Source organism: Eumetopias jubatus, unplaced genomic scaffold (genome assembly GCF_037043125.1).
Source record: "Eumetopias jubatus isolate StellerSeaLion01/CBP00866 unplaced genomic scaffold, mEumJub1_p1.0 scaffold_7, whole genome shotgun sequence".
Lineage (NCBI taxonomy): Eukaryota > Metazoa > Chordata > Mammalia > Carnivora > Otariidae > Eumetopias > Eumetopias jubatus.
The window spans coordinates 59,406,619-59,424,520 of record NW_028274813.1 but is presented as its reverse complement, the minus strand read 5'-3'; the positions used below and the strand labels follow the sequence as shown (position 1 = coordinate 59,424,520).

Genomic DNA, 17,902 nt, shown 5'->3' with positions numbered 1-17,902 from the left:
CCCATTTGATTTTTAGAAGCATGCTTTTATTCAGCCAAAAGATATATAATAAAAACTGTTTGATTAGTGAAGAAAACATTTTTCAATGTAGTTTGACCTTAATTTTATGAAAAAATAAGTATTTTTCTAATTTTATGGTAATATTTAGATTAATAAAAGACAAACAATTGCAATTGAATTGCCAGACTACTATAAACATATGTTCGTGTTCATCATTACTTTTAACTTACTATTCTTGTTGCAAAAGATACCTTGTCTTTTAGAGAATGCAGTGGTATTATTTACATTAATTCATGTGGCTTGTTTAGAAAAAAAAAAATGCTATAACTCCTTTACTTAATGGGATTCTTCCCCTGTGGCAGTGCAAACGGCTAGAGCAGGAGCTTCATCATCTGAAAGAGCAGAACCAGACTTCAGCAAACAACATGAGACATCTGACTGCTGAAAACAATCAGGAACGTGCTCTGAAGGTAAATCTCCATTCCTTCTTCCAAGCAAATTAAGGTTGTAAGCCCGTGGTGCCAGCTTTCTGTGCTGCATATATCAGTTGTGTACATTTCAGCAGAAGTGAGCTGTGGTGTTTGCCAACAACCCCTTCTTTAAACACAGATACAGCACCCTTCTGTTATGGTATTATTTTATTTCGTGTATGTGTACATGAAAACAACGTATTTTCTGCATTTTGAGTGGTGGCATATTAATACTTTGGGTATGTGTTCATTCTGTTTCTGATTTTATGGTATACTGTTATCTTTTGTAGTTAGTAAAAATTGGCCACACTAAAAGGGAAAAAAATTAAACCATGAGCCTTTTCTTCACATCAATATTTATTACACTAATCTTGTGGTATTATTAACCCACAGAACTGACACTCCCTGAAGGGTATGTGAATATGTTTGCGAATTGAAATAGTTCTTAAAATGTTACTTATTACAAGAAAAGAAAGAAAATATAGTCTACCAGAACTTGAAACATGTGAAGTGTATGTTTCATGACAAGAGGTTCTGTTTCATTGTAATAGAGATCCAATAATCACGAAAAAGGATGTCGCTTTGATTCTACTACTTACATATTTTTTCTTATGGTACTTAGGACTTTCCATTCTCCTTCTTTGTCTTTGTCTCGCTTCCTAGCATAGCACCTGTGACATAGTAGTGGTTCCTGCCCTCAAGGTGCTTACTTTCTCATTAACTGGTTAAAAATAAAAACAAAATCATATGCCCAGGAAACAGAAAAGATTCATTCTTATTGCAATTGTTCAGTAAGACAAAATGTGCTATCAAGAATACTGTACTTTGTTGTCTTAAATTCATTTTTGCTACGAATTACAGGAGAATATTATGGCATTAGCAGTGCAACTCACTAAACCAGAATTATCTACCAAAAGTGAGAAAAATGGTGACATTTTGAAGTGGAAAATATGTTTCATCTATCCAAAAAGTGTGAAGTTTGGTTGAAGTCAGATATTTCTACAAATGTGTTTGGCTTCATTTTGAAATTTTCAGTAAGTAGTTAGGAATTTGTAGTAACTTTGTTGTCATTGTTTAATGCACGTTCTCTTCATTTCTCTCAAATTTATAGATCAGAACAATAAAGTGGAAAGAAAAGAAATGTAGATTCTTGATCACTTTTTAATTACCCCAAGGAATTTGCCATATGATTAAAATTTAGTATAATAATTTTTTCAAATGTATACTTGCAGATCGATAGTAACTTTGTTTTAAAGGCAGCTTCCATTATGTGTGCCAATTTATTATTAGCATCAGGGACAGATTTCATGTGCTATATGTGACATGGCTATCTCCATATAAAACAGACCTAGAATTAAAATTCTAGTTTGTTGAGTACATAATAATACCACAGTCCTTATTCTGGCTTTCTTTGTTGTGTATTTGTGTTAAACTGAATTAAATGGCACCTGCTATTTATGGAGAGAAAGAAATGCACATTTCTAAGAGGTTATTAAGATTAGAAGGTTAGATATAGACCAAAAAAAACGGGAAGTTCAAAACCAAACCAAACAAAATCCCTATAAAGTAGAAATCTCTATGAACTATAGACTATATAAAACAATATATAAACAAAGCTACATTTTTAATCCTGACAAATATACTATGTTAAAATCTTTTCTAGTTTCTCACCTTTTTCTGCATAAGTGTCAGATTTTTCTGTTGTCTTTTAATCTTTCATACCTTCATCCATTCACTAACCAACTTAAGTTTTTTGTAGAGTTAGGATAGGAGGAAGAATTTTTAAAGACTCATCAATTTAATCTTTTTAAAGCTCCAGTGTTCATTTTCACTCTTTTAAAAATGTCTGTCTTGTATAATACTGGCTTCGAATCATTTTTTAGTTATTTTATGCTATCCTTCCTCATGAGAAACCTTAAATTTATTATATATTTATATCTGCTTTATTCTGAATCATTTTTTAAAAATTATTCTTACCTTCCAGGGATGATGTTCTTTCTTTATTTGGTGTTTTGGTTACTGCACACTGTGTCTTCAAGTTGCCATATAAGTTATGAATAATAAGTATATTACCAAGCTATCTGATGAATCAACTTTTCGTCTCCTTTCACAGCAGTATGCCTGTCTTTTACAGTCCACCTACAGGTATCATTTTTTTGTTAACTCATTCAATATTTAGTTAGTATCTAAATAAGCTTTAGGAAGAAATTTTAAAAAGAGTCAATGTCTCTAGGAGCTTTCAGTCAGTCAAGAATACTTCTAGTATTTTATCATAAATAGTACTATTATTGATATCAGTTAAAAGTAAATTTGACTAGGATAAGAGCTGAAAAATTAATGCTTTTTTTAATTGTGTAATATTGAAATTCATAAAGGAAACAGTACTAGAGATATGTTTGGGAAAAATCCAAGTTAATGATCATACATTATATAGAACTTTCCAATTAATTATGGCAAATACATGATCATACAAGGAAATACTTTTTAATATTATAGTGCTGTTCAAATAATAAATCTTTGTTTACTCTAATAACCTGGAAATCCTAAATTATTTTTTATGTGGAACATAAAATCAGATTTTTGGTGATCATAATGAGCATTATTTTTGAAGTAGCATGGAATTATACTAGCTAAATTTGCTAGCATGGCATTTTTTTCCTCTACTTTTATAATGTTTGCAGTTTTCCCTAATAACAAGTAAAACACAGTGGTACCTATAGGATGAAGGGCTAAATTTATACTAATACTAGTCTGTACCTCGAGAGTTACTTTAAAAAAAAAAGAGAGCTTATCATCTCATTTAAAATAAATTTTACCTATTTATGTTAAGAAATTGGTTTCTTGAAGAACACAGTTTTGGACATTTAATGTTTTTAAATAAGTTTATATTAACCATAAATATGCAGACATCAGACTTAAGAAATTTCACATATACTGCCTTTTTTCCCTCTTTCATTTTATTTATTTATCATCTTTATCATATATCTTTAACTTCCTACAGTTGAGCTTCTCCACTGTAATTCCATTGAAAGCCCTTCATTCTTAGATTATAAGTGGCATCTGATGATTAAACTTGTGAAACTTATTCCCTATCCTACTCAGTATCCCAGTCAATGTAACTAGAATACATTTCCATTTTGTTGGCCCTGCCCTTTTGAAAACTTTCCTATAGTTCTCTATTGCTGTATCCTCATCATTTTTTTCTTTGATTGCTCTTCTTTAGCTGGTGCCTCCTTTTCTACCTATTCCCAAGTTATGTGATTAGTCCCTTATTATTATTTAAAAAAAAAACCAAAAAACTTTTTTAGAGCAGTTGTAGATTCACCACAGTAGAATTGAGCAGAGAGTGCGAGTTCCCACATACCTCCTGCCTTCACACATGTACATGCCCCAGTGCCCAACACCAGAGTGGTATATTTGTTACAGTTCACAGATCTGTATCAGTGTAACCCACAGTCCATAGTTCACAGTAACCTATGCATTCTAATGTACATGACACATATCTACCATTGTAGTATTATACAGAAGAGTTTCACTCTAAAAATCCTCTGTGTTCTACCTCTTTATTTTTCTCTCCTCCTAATACTTGCCGGCCATTAATCTTTTTACTGTTTCCATAGTTTTGCCTTTTCCAGAATGTCATATAGTTGGAATCATACAGTATGTATTCATTTATACTTTCACCATACCTTTTGATGGCTGTGCAGCTCATTTGTTTTAATGTCTAGTATTCCATTTTCTGGGTGTACACAGTTTATTTATTCACCTACTGAAGGATATCTTGGTTGCTTCCAGATTTGGGCAGTTACGAATAAAGTTGCTGTGAACATCCATTTGCAGAATTTTTTGGACATATATTTTTCAACTCCTTTGGATAGATACCAAGGACTGCAGTTGCTGGATTGTATGATAAGAATATACTTAGTTTTGTAAGAAACTACCAAACTATCTTCCAAAGTAGCTGTGCCATTTTTCATTCCTTCCAGTAATGAATGAGTTTTTGTTGTTTCACTTTCACATCAGCATTGGGAGTTTCTTTTATTGTAGGCTTGTTTGTTCTAATTTCATCCATTCCTACAGTATCACCTATTATTTATGTCCTAATGACTACCTTCTGCCCTTCCACTTAGATCTTAATGTTTCCTTAACCTCAACAAGTTTGAAAACAAATTGCTAATTTGACTCCCTAAGCCTTTTCTCCGTGGAAAGAAGTCAGGACCTGAGACTAACACTATTGACTGTATAACTTAACATTTATTCCCAATCATATTCTCCTTTGTTTGTCTTTACTATAAAAGCAGGAGAAGTTAAACACTTTCTTAGCCTTTCTTTTTACCAATGTGACATAAGAGGAATTCCACAGCCAGGGAGAGAGAAGTTGGAGAGTCTCTGGAAAAGTTTTTGTTTCCCTCACATAGGACAGATGTAGCAGGCACCATTCCTTTTTTTCTTATTACCTTGAACACTTCCTTGCTGCCTGGAAGTGCAGCAGCCATTTTATAGCCATGAGGAAAACACCTGAGAGAAGCTGGCCATTAACATCAATTAAGCCCCTTAGCCAATGAGCTACTTTGAGAACATTAAGCACCCATACCCTGATTTCTTTTTCTGGTGATAGACATACCCTATATTTTAAATTGCTCCTAATAGTTTTCCATTATTTACTTCCAAATTGATCAGTTAATATCTATTAATCAATGATACTACCATGCTCCTTAGACATGTAGGCCAATATAGTTGACATAATTTTCATATTCTTTTTTTAAGCTGTCATCCACCATAAAGCAGTGGGACATCCAGTATTGTCAATTCTGTAACAATGATTTCTCGCCCATTTTCCCGCCTGTTCTTATTATCTTACCTCTACCCTATGTTAGGTTCATGATCTAGACGATAATATTACAGACATACCTCATTTTATTGTGCTTTACTTTATTGCACTTCACAGATAATACATTTTCTGCAAATTGAAGGTTTGTGGCAAACGGATGCCAAGTAAGTCTATCGGAGCCATTTTTTTCAATAGTATTTGCTTATTTTGTGTTTTGGTAACTTTTGCAGTATTTCACATTTTTTCATTAGCGTTATTTTTGTTATGGTGATTTGTGATCAGTGATTACAACTCACTGAAAGCTCAGATGATGGTTATCATTTTTTAACAATATTTTTTATTATGTTAATCACCATATATTATATCATTAGTTTTTGATGTAGTGGTCCATGAAAAATAAAGTATTTTTTAATTAAGGTATGTACATTTTGTCTTTTTGGACATGATGCTATTGCACAGTTAATAGAATATAGTATAGTGTAAACATATCTTTTATATGCACTGGGAAATAAATTCATTTGAGTTGCTCTATTGCTTTATTGCAGAGGTCTAGAAGCAAACCCATAATATTTCTGAAGTATGCCTGTACCCTCCTAACTAACTCTTCTGTCCTCAGTTTCTCACCTCTGTAACCAGTCATCACTTTCATTTGCAATCATTCTAAAACACAAGTGACACTTTCCTACTCAAAAACTCAGATGATGGTTATCATTTTTTAACAATATTTTTTATTATGTTAATCACCATATATTATATCATTAGTTTTTGATGTAGTGGTCCATGAAAAATAAAGTATTTTTTAATTAAGGTATGTACATTTTGTCTTTTTGGACATGATGCTATTGCACAGTTAATAGAATATAGTATAGTGTAAACATATCTTTTATATGCACTGGGAAATAAATTCATTTGAGTTGCTCTATTGCTTTATTGCAGAGGTCTAGAAGCAAACCCATAATATTTCTGAAGTATGCCTGTACCCTCCTAACTAACTCTTCTGTCCTCAGTTTCTCACCTCTGTAACCAGTCATCACTTTCATTTGCAATCATTCTAAAACACAAGTGACACTTTCCTACTCAAAAACTTTCACTGTCTTGCATTTTCAACAGTATGAGAAAATAGAGATATCCTGAATGACCCTTCTGATAAAAAAGAAATGAAAAAGGATGGCCAAAATTTATAATTTAAGTTTATTTTACAACAACATTATAGAGAAGGCAGGAAGATAAGGAATTTACAAAGGCCTAAAACAACAAGAAATGAGGGCGGGAGGCAAGGAAGGGGAACTTGAGAAGTAAGTGATTGCCCGAAGTTGTCTTTCACCCTGAGAGCATTTGTCAAACCTTGGTGAATTTTCCATTTTAATGGTTTCAAGGGCAAGACAAACAAGAGATAGAGCCTGGAGCCTGTTTAAGCCAGAGAGTGTAATGAGATATCCTCTCTTGAAGCTGGTATTATAATGGCCACACCATTAGTGTTTAGGTGAACAAGAGTCAAGCCCTTCCTACAAAATAAGGTAACAAAGGAATTTGACTTTCTTGACTGTGGAGGGAGTGAAATCGCTGAGAATTCATCTTCCTTGTCCAGCTTTCAGGCAGGCAGGTTTAGAACCACACAGGTTGCCTGAATTCTTGCTATTTGTGTAGTTCTAAAAGCTGAGGATTTAATTGAAGTAGTCCTACCCTGGAGGGGCCCATAGACAACAAACTAAATTACTTTCCATTTAGCCTCTAATATTTCTTGTAGATAAAATTTCAAAGACCCAGAGCTATCAAAAAACACGTAAGAGAAAAAAGCACTTCTAATGAAAGTTAGTGAAAACATAAGGAAGCAGAATCATATACTTCAACAACAAATACTTTAGGTATTCTAATTATTAGTCACAGAATATAAGTGTTTAAGTAATATCTTCAAAAATAGTTGCTTGAAAATAAGAGCAAGGAAAATGACCAAAAATGAACAAGTAAATTTGGGAAAACTAAAGAGATTGAATTTACAGAAATTAATAAAATAATTAAAATTAAACAGCAGATAGGTTTAACAACAGATTACATACAATGTAAGAAACTATTAGTGAACTGGTAGATCTGAACCAAGTATGGAAATGGAAGCCAGAAAGACGAAGAAATGAAAAATATAAAATAGATGTTGACATAAAAGATAGAGTGAGAAGATCTAAAATAAATCATTTAGAAGTCTAGAGTAGATAATATTGGGAAAGGAAAAGGGCAAGATACAAAGAAATCATGACTGAGCATCTTCCAGAATTGTCAAATGACAAAAGCCTTAGATCCAGGGGATACCAAATGAATTCTAAGTATGGCAAATTAGAAGAAACTGCAGAACATTTAAGTTAAAGCTCTTAAAAACAGCTATTAGAAAAGACATATTTAACAAAGGAATAGCATTTAGACTCACTGACTTCTCAATAGTAATAATGGAATAATTTCTTAAATATCCTGAAAGCAACAATGGGAATAATTCCTTAAATATGCAGAGAGAAAGTAACTGTCAAGAGCAAGAGTGAAATAATGGTCAGATAAATAAAAAACTTCAGTTGCTTTCTATTATGTGTAGAGTATAATCCAAACCTCCTAATTTAAGACTTAAGAATTTAAGACACCACACTACAATTTTAGCCTGTTTTTTTTTAATTTTCCTTCTTTCTTTTTTTTTTTTTACTATTTCTCTCTTTGTAGTCTTGATAAACCCTAACCATCCCCCACTACTTCCTAAATATGTCATATTCTTTCATTTCCTCTGATCTTTACTTCTGTTATGACTTATTTAATTCTGTATCTAGTATCAGTTGATTGCTTACGTGTCATCTCTAAATCAAAAACTTGAACATAAGGGATCATAGCCTTTTCAGGTTGCTGTTCTCTTGGAATTTAGCACATTGTTGAACTCATTACATAATCACTAGGTATTTGAAATCAGAAATTAGTTTTAATCTATCCTAGTTGAAGTCAACATATTTATTAACTATTTACTAAGTTCAAGACATGGAGGATATGGAATTATTCCAGAATAATGTCTTCGTAGTCACTAACTGGGCCCAATTAAAACTCTCTAGAAAGATTTCTGTCTTGTGCTAAAGTGTCTTCACTCATGAATTGAACAATGCAGTGTCAGGAATTCTAGTTTTTCACTATTGGCTTGAAAATATCGATAGACTAGATTTTTGTTTATGCATTTTTTTTCCTTTGCTATTTAGAGTTCACTGCAGGATAAGCTCTTTTAAGAGAATGAGTAAATAGCAAGCACTATTATTTACATTTGATAGTAAATAATAATATAATTTCTTATGATGAAATCATATATTGAGATGAGTTATTAGTCATTCGCTTATATTGGCCATGTAAATGGACTGTCTTTGATATGCCCAGATGATATCACCTTTCTGCTGTCTGTGGAGTATGGTTTTAGATTATTTTCTAGTGGATAACTGCAGTAATAGATCTTGAATTTAAAATCCTGAATTTCTCCATTTACTAGCTATATAGCATTGGGAAAATCTGAGATTGGCTATTTGTAAGATAATGAGAGCAAATATATTGTACAATTGAGAAAATGTATGGACAATATATAAAGTAGGGGACACATTATTCCATATGGTGTGGTAGTAGAAAGAACATTTGTGTAGGTGTCAGATACCTGTTTTCTTGTCTGCTGTACCATGAACAAACTGTATGATCTTGTCAAATTATTTTACATCTTTAAAACGAGGAAGTTTAATAACATTTGGAGTCATTTAAATTAGAAAATGTGATTTTATAAATGTGTAGTGTTATAATAGATATATATTTATGAGATGATGAATTCAGGCCCACATAGATTCTGCATTAAGGGAAGAGCAGTCCATTTTAAGCTAGTATGGTCTTAGGATGACCATATAATTTATCTTTAAACGAAGACTTTTTTTTAGAACAAAAGAAATATGATTAAAAATTATACCAGGACAAAGGGTTGTGGCTACAAAGGGGCAGGGGGGGGGTGACACAATGGATCCTGTAGTGTTAGAACAGCTCTGTGTCTTTGCTTGTGGTGGTGGTTACATCTACATGTGATAAAATTGCACACACACACACACGTGCATGTGAGGCTAATGAAGTCTAAATAAGCTTCATGGGCTGTGCCACAGTGTCAGTTTCCTGGTTTAGGTACTATACTGTGATTATGCAAGATAATAACCATCCAGGGAGGTCAGATACAGGGTGCATGGTATCTATGCCTGTGTCTTTTTTTTTTCTTTAACTTCCTGTGAATTTATAATTATTTCAAAATAAAAAGTCATTTTTTAAAAAGTGAGTCATTAATCCATCTCATGCTCGAGGAAAGGAATTCCATAAGAGCATGGATACCAGGAGGCAAGGATCGTTAGGGGCCATGTTAAAGGCTGCCTATCACAACTTGGATGTAAAGAAACACCACAGTTTTATATGCCCAAAACCAAACTCATGATCTTACCCTGAAAACCTGCTCATTCTGCAGGCTCTATCTGAAAAGAGCATTTCCACCTTATTGGCGGCTTAGGCCAGACTCTTGGAGTTAGCCTTGATTTCTCTTTCTCACTCACACTCCACATTCCATCTGTAAACAAATTCTCTTGGCTCTACTTTTGGTGCATATCAAGAATCAGTCACTTCCCATCACTTCCACTGCTACTCCTATCTTTCAGGTCTCCATCATCTCTTGGCTGGATTATTGTAAAACCTACTAGTGGTTTCTTATTTCCATCCTTACCTCCTCTATTCTCAACACAGCCTCCGGGACCATCCTATTAAAATATAAATTAGATCACATTACCCCTCTGCTAAGAACCCTTAAGTGGCCTGCCATTTCAGTCAGAGAATCAACCTACAAGACCTCTTGATCTGGCCCTCAGTTTCCTCCTTGGGACCATCCTGCACTTTAGTCATACTCCTCTCTTGCTGGTCCACAACCATACCAGGCATGCTTGCATCTGAAGGCCTTTGTACTTTCTGTTCCCATTCCCAGGCATCACTCGCCACCTCCCTGCCCCCTGCCAATATTCACATGGCTTACTTTCTTAATTCTTTTAAGTCTGTTCAGATGCCACCTTTCAGTGAGGTCTTCACAAGCATTTTCTCTATACCCTTCCCTGCTTTTACTCCAGAGTACTTATCTTCCAAGAAAGTATACATTTTACTTATTTATTATATTTATTGTCCATTTTATCAATAGAAATGACTGCTCCATGATCAAGGATTTTTGTTTATTTTGTATACCTCTGTATCTATTAATGATATTAAAAATATCTGACAGTAAGTCAGAGATAACTGACCAACCATAACAAGATGCCAACTGTTAACAATTTGTATGGCTGTTCCTATGCATAACAGCTGAAAACCACCTCTGGGCTGGATCTCCTACAAGTACACATAGTAGCCACTGAATAAATATCTCTTAAGTGAATTAATACCACACATGCAACTTAGTATCTGGCTTTCCCTACTTAATACTTCATAGGCATTTTCCAGTATACTTACTCTATAAATATCAACCTAATGTACTACATAATTTGCAATGCACAAATGCATCATAATTTTAATTCTTCCCTTAATGTTGAATATTTGAGTTGTTTGTAGCTTTGCATTCTTATGAACACCACTGTGAAAAATATTTTTGTATATTTTAAATATTTTGTGTATTTTAATATTTAACCATATTTAGCACATAAAAATTTGGTTATTTTTCAGATTTTTATTTTTAGTAAAACAAATAGTTTTAAAAGCCAGATGGTTCTGGGGGCACGTGGGTAGCTCAGTCACTTAAATGTCTGACTCTTAATTTCAGTTCAGGTCATGATCTCAGAGTCGTGAGATCCAGCCCTGTGTTGGGCTCTGTGCTGGGCAGGGAGCCTGCTTAAGATTCTCTCTATCCTCCGTCTGCCCTTCTACCCCTCCTTAAAAAAAATGCCAAATGATTCTATAAGGGTTCTAATAAAAAATAAGGCAGCCTCTCATTGTACCTCTCCTGATTTCTGCTCCACAGGAAAAAAATCACTTTGAACTCTTTCAGCCATTTATTCTGTATCTATACTATATTTCTAAGTGAAAAGCTTATAGTTTTTTTTAATTTTTTGTTATTATTAATTGACTCCCTCCTATGAAGATGAAGATTTAGCTTTCTGTTAGATTAGTGCTTAGTATTTACATTATTATAATATTCATAACTGACCATATAGTATTCTTCAGACATCTCAGCAAGAATTATATTTTATGTCATGACCCAGATAATATACAGACATACAAATATAAAACTAAAGCACAATAAAATGTAAGGAAATAATACATGCTCTATTGACATATTTGTATTCAGACATTTTAAATTCTCGTTAATTTTTTTTGAAACCTAATGCTGGTTGTGACCCTCTAACTGGGTGACAATTCTCCCATGGGTTTCTTTTGTGTTTCTATGTGTTTCATAAGCAGAGGCACAATTGACCTTTGTTCTGAAATATGTTCTGGAGGATATATGCTTAGCAAACAGTCTTGGAAGATAGACATAGTATCTCCCTCTGTAGCAGAAGGCAGATTTGTTTACTGTCCAATATAATAAAAACAAAGTCTCCCCCTCTGAAGCAGAGATCATGTAAGTTTGCTTGTAGTATATTATAAAAGATCTGGCTTCCCTGAGTTTGGATTTCTTTAGCTGTAATTCATTCCCACTGTGTATGCAGTATCCAACTGTTCCCTTCCACATTGTCCCCATGGGAATTGGGGAGCAAAGACCACCAATACAAACATGAAGCTTAGGTGTTTGTGCCATGTCTGAGTAAAGTTCTTTGAGATGCAGAATTCTTGTCTTCTGCCAGTATGCATGAAACTGGCAGGCTAATTTGTTAGCCTCAAAGTAGGATAAAAATATTTCATCCTTCACACCCTTCACAGTTCCTTTCTTTTTCAATATTTTGTTTTCCTCAGAATTATAGTCTAGATTTCTTTGTTTGTATACTGTGTATCACTAATACATCCAAACACTCTCTATTAGATATAAATATCTTGTTAATACATTCAAATATTCCAGGTGACCTAAAACTATTACTCTTTTTTTTTTTTTTTTTTTTTAAGAATCCGAACTGATTGTCCTATAGGACATTACTGGTCTTGGAACCTACCTTCAATGTAATTCTGTGGCTTCCTTTAGTTTCTCCTATGTTGGATCACCTGTTTGCTGTATCTCATTTTTCTCCTGCTTGACTTAACTCTTTCGTTTGTTGGAGCATACTTTCTAATAGTTTCCTGGGGAAGGATACATGTGAGTTAAATTTTTAAAGACTGTATGGTACTTCTTCGAGATAGATTTCTAGAAGCAGAGTACTTGAATAACAGGATGAACATTTAAATTCAGATCCCTAGACTCACTTTCAGGGTTACCAAAGCAGAATACTTGACAAAAGGCCCAAAAAGCTTGTGCTTTAATTTTATTGTTTTCAAAACTTCTAAAAATTGAATTTCTCTTTTAAAATGTATACATCCATTAAAACCAAAATGAGATACCATGTCATACCTATTAGAATGGCTAAATAAAAAAAAAATACTCAAAATAACAAATGTTAATGAGATGTGCAGAAACAATCTCTCCTACACTACTGGTAGAAATGTGAAATGATACAGCTGCTTTGGGAAACAGTTTACCAGTTTCTTATAGAAATATATTTAACAGGGTTGGCTCAGTTGGTTAAGCAACTGCCTTCAGCTCAGGTCATGATCCAAGGTCCTGGGATCAAGTCCTGTGTCAGGCTCCCTGCTCAGCAGGGAGTCTGCTTCTCCCTCTTCCTCTGCTCCTCCTCCCCACTTGTACACGCTCTCTCTCTCTCTATCTCTCTCTCAAATAAATAAATAAAATCTTTTAAAAAAGAAGAAGAAGAAATACATTTAACACATAACCCAGCTATTGCACTCCTGAGTCTTACCCTAGAGAAATGAAAATTTATATTCACAGAAATGATGTACAGAAATGTTCATAGCAGCTTTATTTGTAATTGGCCAAAACTAGAAAGAGGGTAGATATCCTTTAGTATGTCAGTGGATCAGCATCCACACAATCAACTATGATTCATCAATAAAAAGGAACAACTTACTGATACATGCAGCACCTTTGATGGTTCTCATTACGTTGAATGAGAAAAACCAATATTCAAGGGTTAATCCATATGATCCCAATTATATAATAGTCCCAAAGTGACAAAATCATTATGAAGAAGAACAGATCAGTGGTTTCTTGGAGTTAGGTGGAAGAGCTTGAGTATGACTATTAAAGTCTAACAGGGAGTTTCTCTGTAGTGTAGTGTTGTAACAACTCTGTAGTCAGATTTTACAATATTAAAATTCATAGAATTACATACCAGGAAGGGAAGCTGGGAGGGAAGATGTAAAAACAGATGAAATCCATATAAGGTCTATATCTGAGTTAATAGTATTGTATCAATGTCAATTTCCTGGTTTTGACAAGATACTATGGTACATATATGATATTATCACTGGGAGAAGTTAAATGAAGGCTATGCAGGAACTCTATACCCTCTTCAAGTTCTTGTGGGTCTTGAATTATTGCAAAATAGGAAGCTAATTAAAAAGTTATACATGCTCACCATAGCCAATGAAATAAATGCTAAGATATATAAAGAACACTTTAATAACATCCCGTTTGCCCCCTCACAGTTTCTAGACCTGCCAAATTAATCTCGACAGGAATTACAATAGTGGATATCCTTGTCTTGTACCTGATTTTAGAGATATATCTATCAGATTTTTTGCCCATTTTTGAATTAGGTTGTCATCTTTTCATTGTTGAGTTAGAAGATTCCTTTATATATTTTGAATACAAGCCCCTTGTCGGATATATGATTTGCAAATAGTTTTCCCATTCTGTGGGTTGTCTTTTCACTTTTTTAATGGTGTTCTTTAACAAACAAAAGCTTTTAATTTTGATTAAATTTGAGTTATGTCTTTCTTTTGGTTGCTAGTGCTTTTGGTTCTGATCCAAGAAGGCTTCAAAATCACAAAGATTTACATCTGTGTTTTCTTCTAGGGGTTTTATAGTTTTAGCTCTAACATTTACATCTATGACCAATTTTGAGTTAATTTGGAGATCTTATATAAGTTAGGGTTCAGATGCTTTCTTTTACATGTGGATATCCAGTTGACTCTGTATCATTTGCTGAAAGAAAAAAAACAAAAAAACCTGATTTTTTCCCTATTGGATTGTCTTGACACCCTCCTCAAAAGTCATTTGACCATATATATGAGAGTTTAGTTCTGGACTCTAAATTCCCACTTTCTGTTTTTAAAGATTGTTCTGGCTGTGTCAGTTTTGATGCTAATGTTACTAGCTTAATGAATGGCATAATTTCTACTTTTAACTATGGTCTTGACAAGTTTAAGTTGATTTGGAATGGTTATGTACCACTGGAAGCCAGTGATTCCAGGCCCTTTTTTTTCCCTCTATATTGTTATTAATGTATTTTATTTTATTTTTTTTAAGATTTTATTTATTCATGAGAGACAGAGAGAGAGAGAGAGAAGCAGAAGGAGAAGCAGGCTCCCCGCTGAGCAGAGAGCCTGATGCGGGACTCGATCCCAGGACCCTGGGATCATGACCTGAGCCGAAGGCTTAACCATCTGAGCCACCCAGGCTCCCTATTAATGTATTTTAAATAAAAGTAGAGTAACTTACCAATATGTCAGTTGGTGTATAAGTGACATAGTGAGAAATATAGTGGCAGGAAATTAGTTTGAGAAGAGAGAGAATTATACCAGATCTTATACAAGTTGTAGTTCACATTATTGAAGTGTGTGGGAATACTCAGAGGTCAGATTTAGAAGAAGTGAGATAAATGGAACAATAATGATTTCCAACATTTGACTCTTGGTACACAGAAATAAGTGGTTCACAGAGGAGACCAAGAAGAAATAGATAAGAAGATGACCAAGAGATTGTGTTATGACAGAATTCAGAATAGAATAAAACTCCATGAAGGGAGTGGTTCACAGTGTCAAATGCTACAGAGAAATCAAATAGGATCAAAGTGTCCATTTGATTTGGCAGTTAGGAGGGCAGTGGTAGCTTTGTCATTGCAGTTTCAGTTCAGTGGTTATGGTGGTGGTCTTGAATCTAGTAAACTGCTGAGTAAATGGAAAGTGTAAAAGTGGAAAAAATATAAATTATTTTTTGAGGAGCTTATTTATGAAGTAAAAGTGCAAGGGTTAGAATGTAATATGAATGGAACATTGAGGATGATTTATTTTAAAGAATGGAAATTATCGCAAACATTTTCTCAATCATTCTCCTTTTATAAGAAGTCTGATATGTGGCTGTCTAACCTAAAGCTAGCTAGTGGCAATCTGTATGTCCTGGCTCAAAAAGATTGCTAAGTCAGATAACAATTTAATAAACTGAACTTGGGAAACTGAGAAGGAACGGGCCAGTCAATTTTGAATGCTGAGCCAAATGATCCTGAGGTAGACTTAGGGCCAGGTAGCCTGCTATAGGCCATGTGCAATCTGAAGTTATGAAGTAGCCAGTTGGAAAAGTCAGAGTCAGTGTATTAAAACACAAAACTCAGAGTAAAGGAAGTGGAGAGAAATTCTGCGCTGATTCCTAACAGCATTCTGTTCCCATGCCAGACTTTGTTTTTCACACAATACATTTTTCCTTGAGAGAGTTCCTTTCCTTATAACACACAAGACGGGCAGCTAGACCAGGTCTACAGTCTTTGCATACCAAATGGGGAATTGCCATGACAGCATTCATTACAGGCTCTCTGAAAGACACAGTTATGCTGAAGGGTGGGTCTGTGGATTCCAGCACCAGGTATAGCCAAATCACCAAAGCCTGTGTAAGTTCATCAAGACACAATAAAAACTGATGAGGTTCAGATGAAATAACTGTGAACCAAACCTCTTACCTGGAAGGAATACTGAATTTCTTTGGGAAACGTACCATTATCAGTGGAGATTATCAGTGGCAAACCACAAAAGCAATACTTGTGAATTCTTACGTTTAATTGCTCTTAACATTGGATGCCAGTGTTTTTCTAATTTTAAATTTCATAATATTATTTTGGGAATGTGAGATTTTATTTGATACATAGTTATAGAAATATAAAATTACATTGCATTCAGGCGCCTGAGTGGCTCCATTGGTTGAGCCTTCGGCTCAGGTCATGATCCTGGAGTCCTGGGATCGAGTCCTGCATCGGGCTTCCTGTTCAGCAGGGAGTCTGCTTCTCCCTCTGACCCTCCCTCCTCTCATGTTCTCTCTCTCTATCTCATTCTCTCTCTCAAATAAATAAATAAATAAATCTTAAAAAAAATTACATTGCATGCTCTCCTGTCTTATACATTCTGTAATATGCCAAAAAAAAATCAAAATGAATACTTGAATGATGACATAAACTTTCAGTAGGGGACTGAATATTAAGCACACCAGGCCAATTTATCCTTATGTGAGCTAGCTTTAGATAGATCTTGGAACTCTTTTTAAATCTTCGTATCTCCTTGTCTTAGGAACTGTTATTTCCTTTGACTGAAATGCCCTACTCCCCTATTGTCCTACCTCCTTTGTCCAGATAGTATCTACTCATCCTATCTTCAGTTTGGCCACAGTCCTCTTGTCTATCAACAAACCAGAGAGGTATTTGGATGGTAGGATGAAATTGTTTTAATATCAAAATAAGCACTGATTTGAAAAGAAATGGAATATGTGAGAAACTCAGTGCTCCCAGGATTTCCTCCTGGCCTTTCCTATCTGTGTCACATGAACAGTACCTTCAGTCCTACTTTCTCCTTTGCCTTCTGCTCTCACCTCAGTATCTCCTCCCCTTTTTTCCTGGCCTGTTGAGTTTTGCTATTACAGTGCGCCAAGACGTAGAAGAGAAGTTATTCATGATACATTGTTGGAATCAATACCCTGGGTAGCTTTAAAAGCAATAAAGGTCCACTTGACTGGTTGTTAGGTAATGAGTATAGGTTAGCGGTTCTTGACAGAGGCATGTATTAGAATTATCAAAAGAATGTTAACAAAATAATAAATCTGGGCCTAACCCAAAGCATTCCGAATTGGAAAATCTTACACTGAATTTGAAAACTTGCTGACATAGATAGACTTGGTGTTTGAAAATAAAATAGGTACAAAATATTTCCCCAACCTCTTTTTTAGGCCTTTGGATTTTTTGTTTCTGAAAATGATATATTTGTTTTCTACCCACTGTGCTTTTAATTTTAGTTCTGTTTCATTTTTTTACTTGATTTCAGTACTGACTTGATGTTAGTATTTTGGTGGCATTTTCAGCTTTATGTCTTTTTAAAGTGCTTTCTTGGTATTTTAGGGGTAAGCTAGATGAAGCTATGTAAGGAATGCTGGCCAAATGAAAGTTTCCTTCTTCATTTTTAGTGTTTCCAGTAGCCAGATTCTACACAAATTTGTACCTTATGGTGATTTGGAATAATTTGGACATGTTAAATTCTCTTATGAATTGAAGTATACTAAAATATACTAATTTGAAAAATATAGGGCAAAAATCCAGATGGTTATTTAAAATACTCTGAAATTTGTTTTGATTGATTTTTT

General features: G+C 34.2%; 1 protein-coding gene across 2 annotated transcripts in view; it reads left to right on the top strand.

Moving 5' to 3' along the window:
- MIPOL1 (mirror-image polydactyly 1) overlaps positions 1-17,902 on the top strand; it is a 242,214-nt gene that overhangs the window by 77,600 nt on the left and 146,712 nt on the right. The window contains exon 7 of one of the 2 annotated variants that reach the window (XM_028102338.2): positions 363-470. The exons of the other annotated variant lie outside the window; for it this stretch is intronic. Coding sequence (XP_027958139.2) covers positions 363-470 — 108 coding nt within the window. The remainder of the gene's footprint in view (positions 1-362; positions 471-17,902) is intronic. 2 annotated transcript variants of the gene reach the window in all.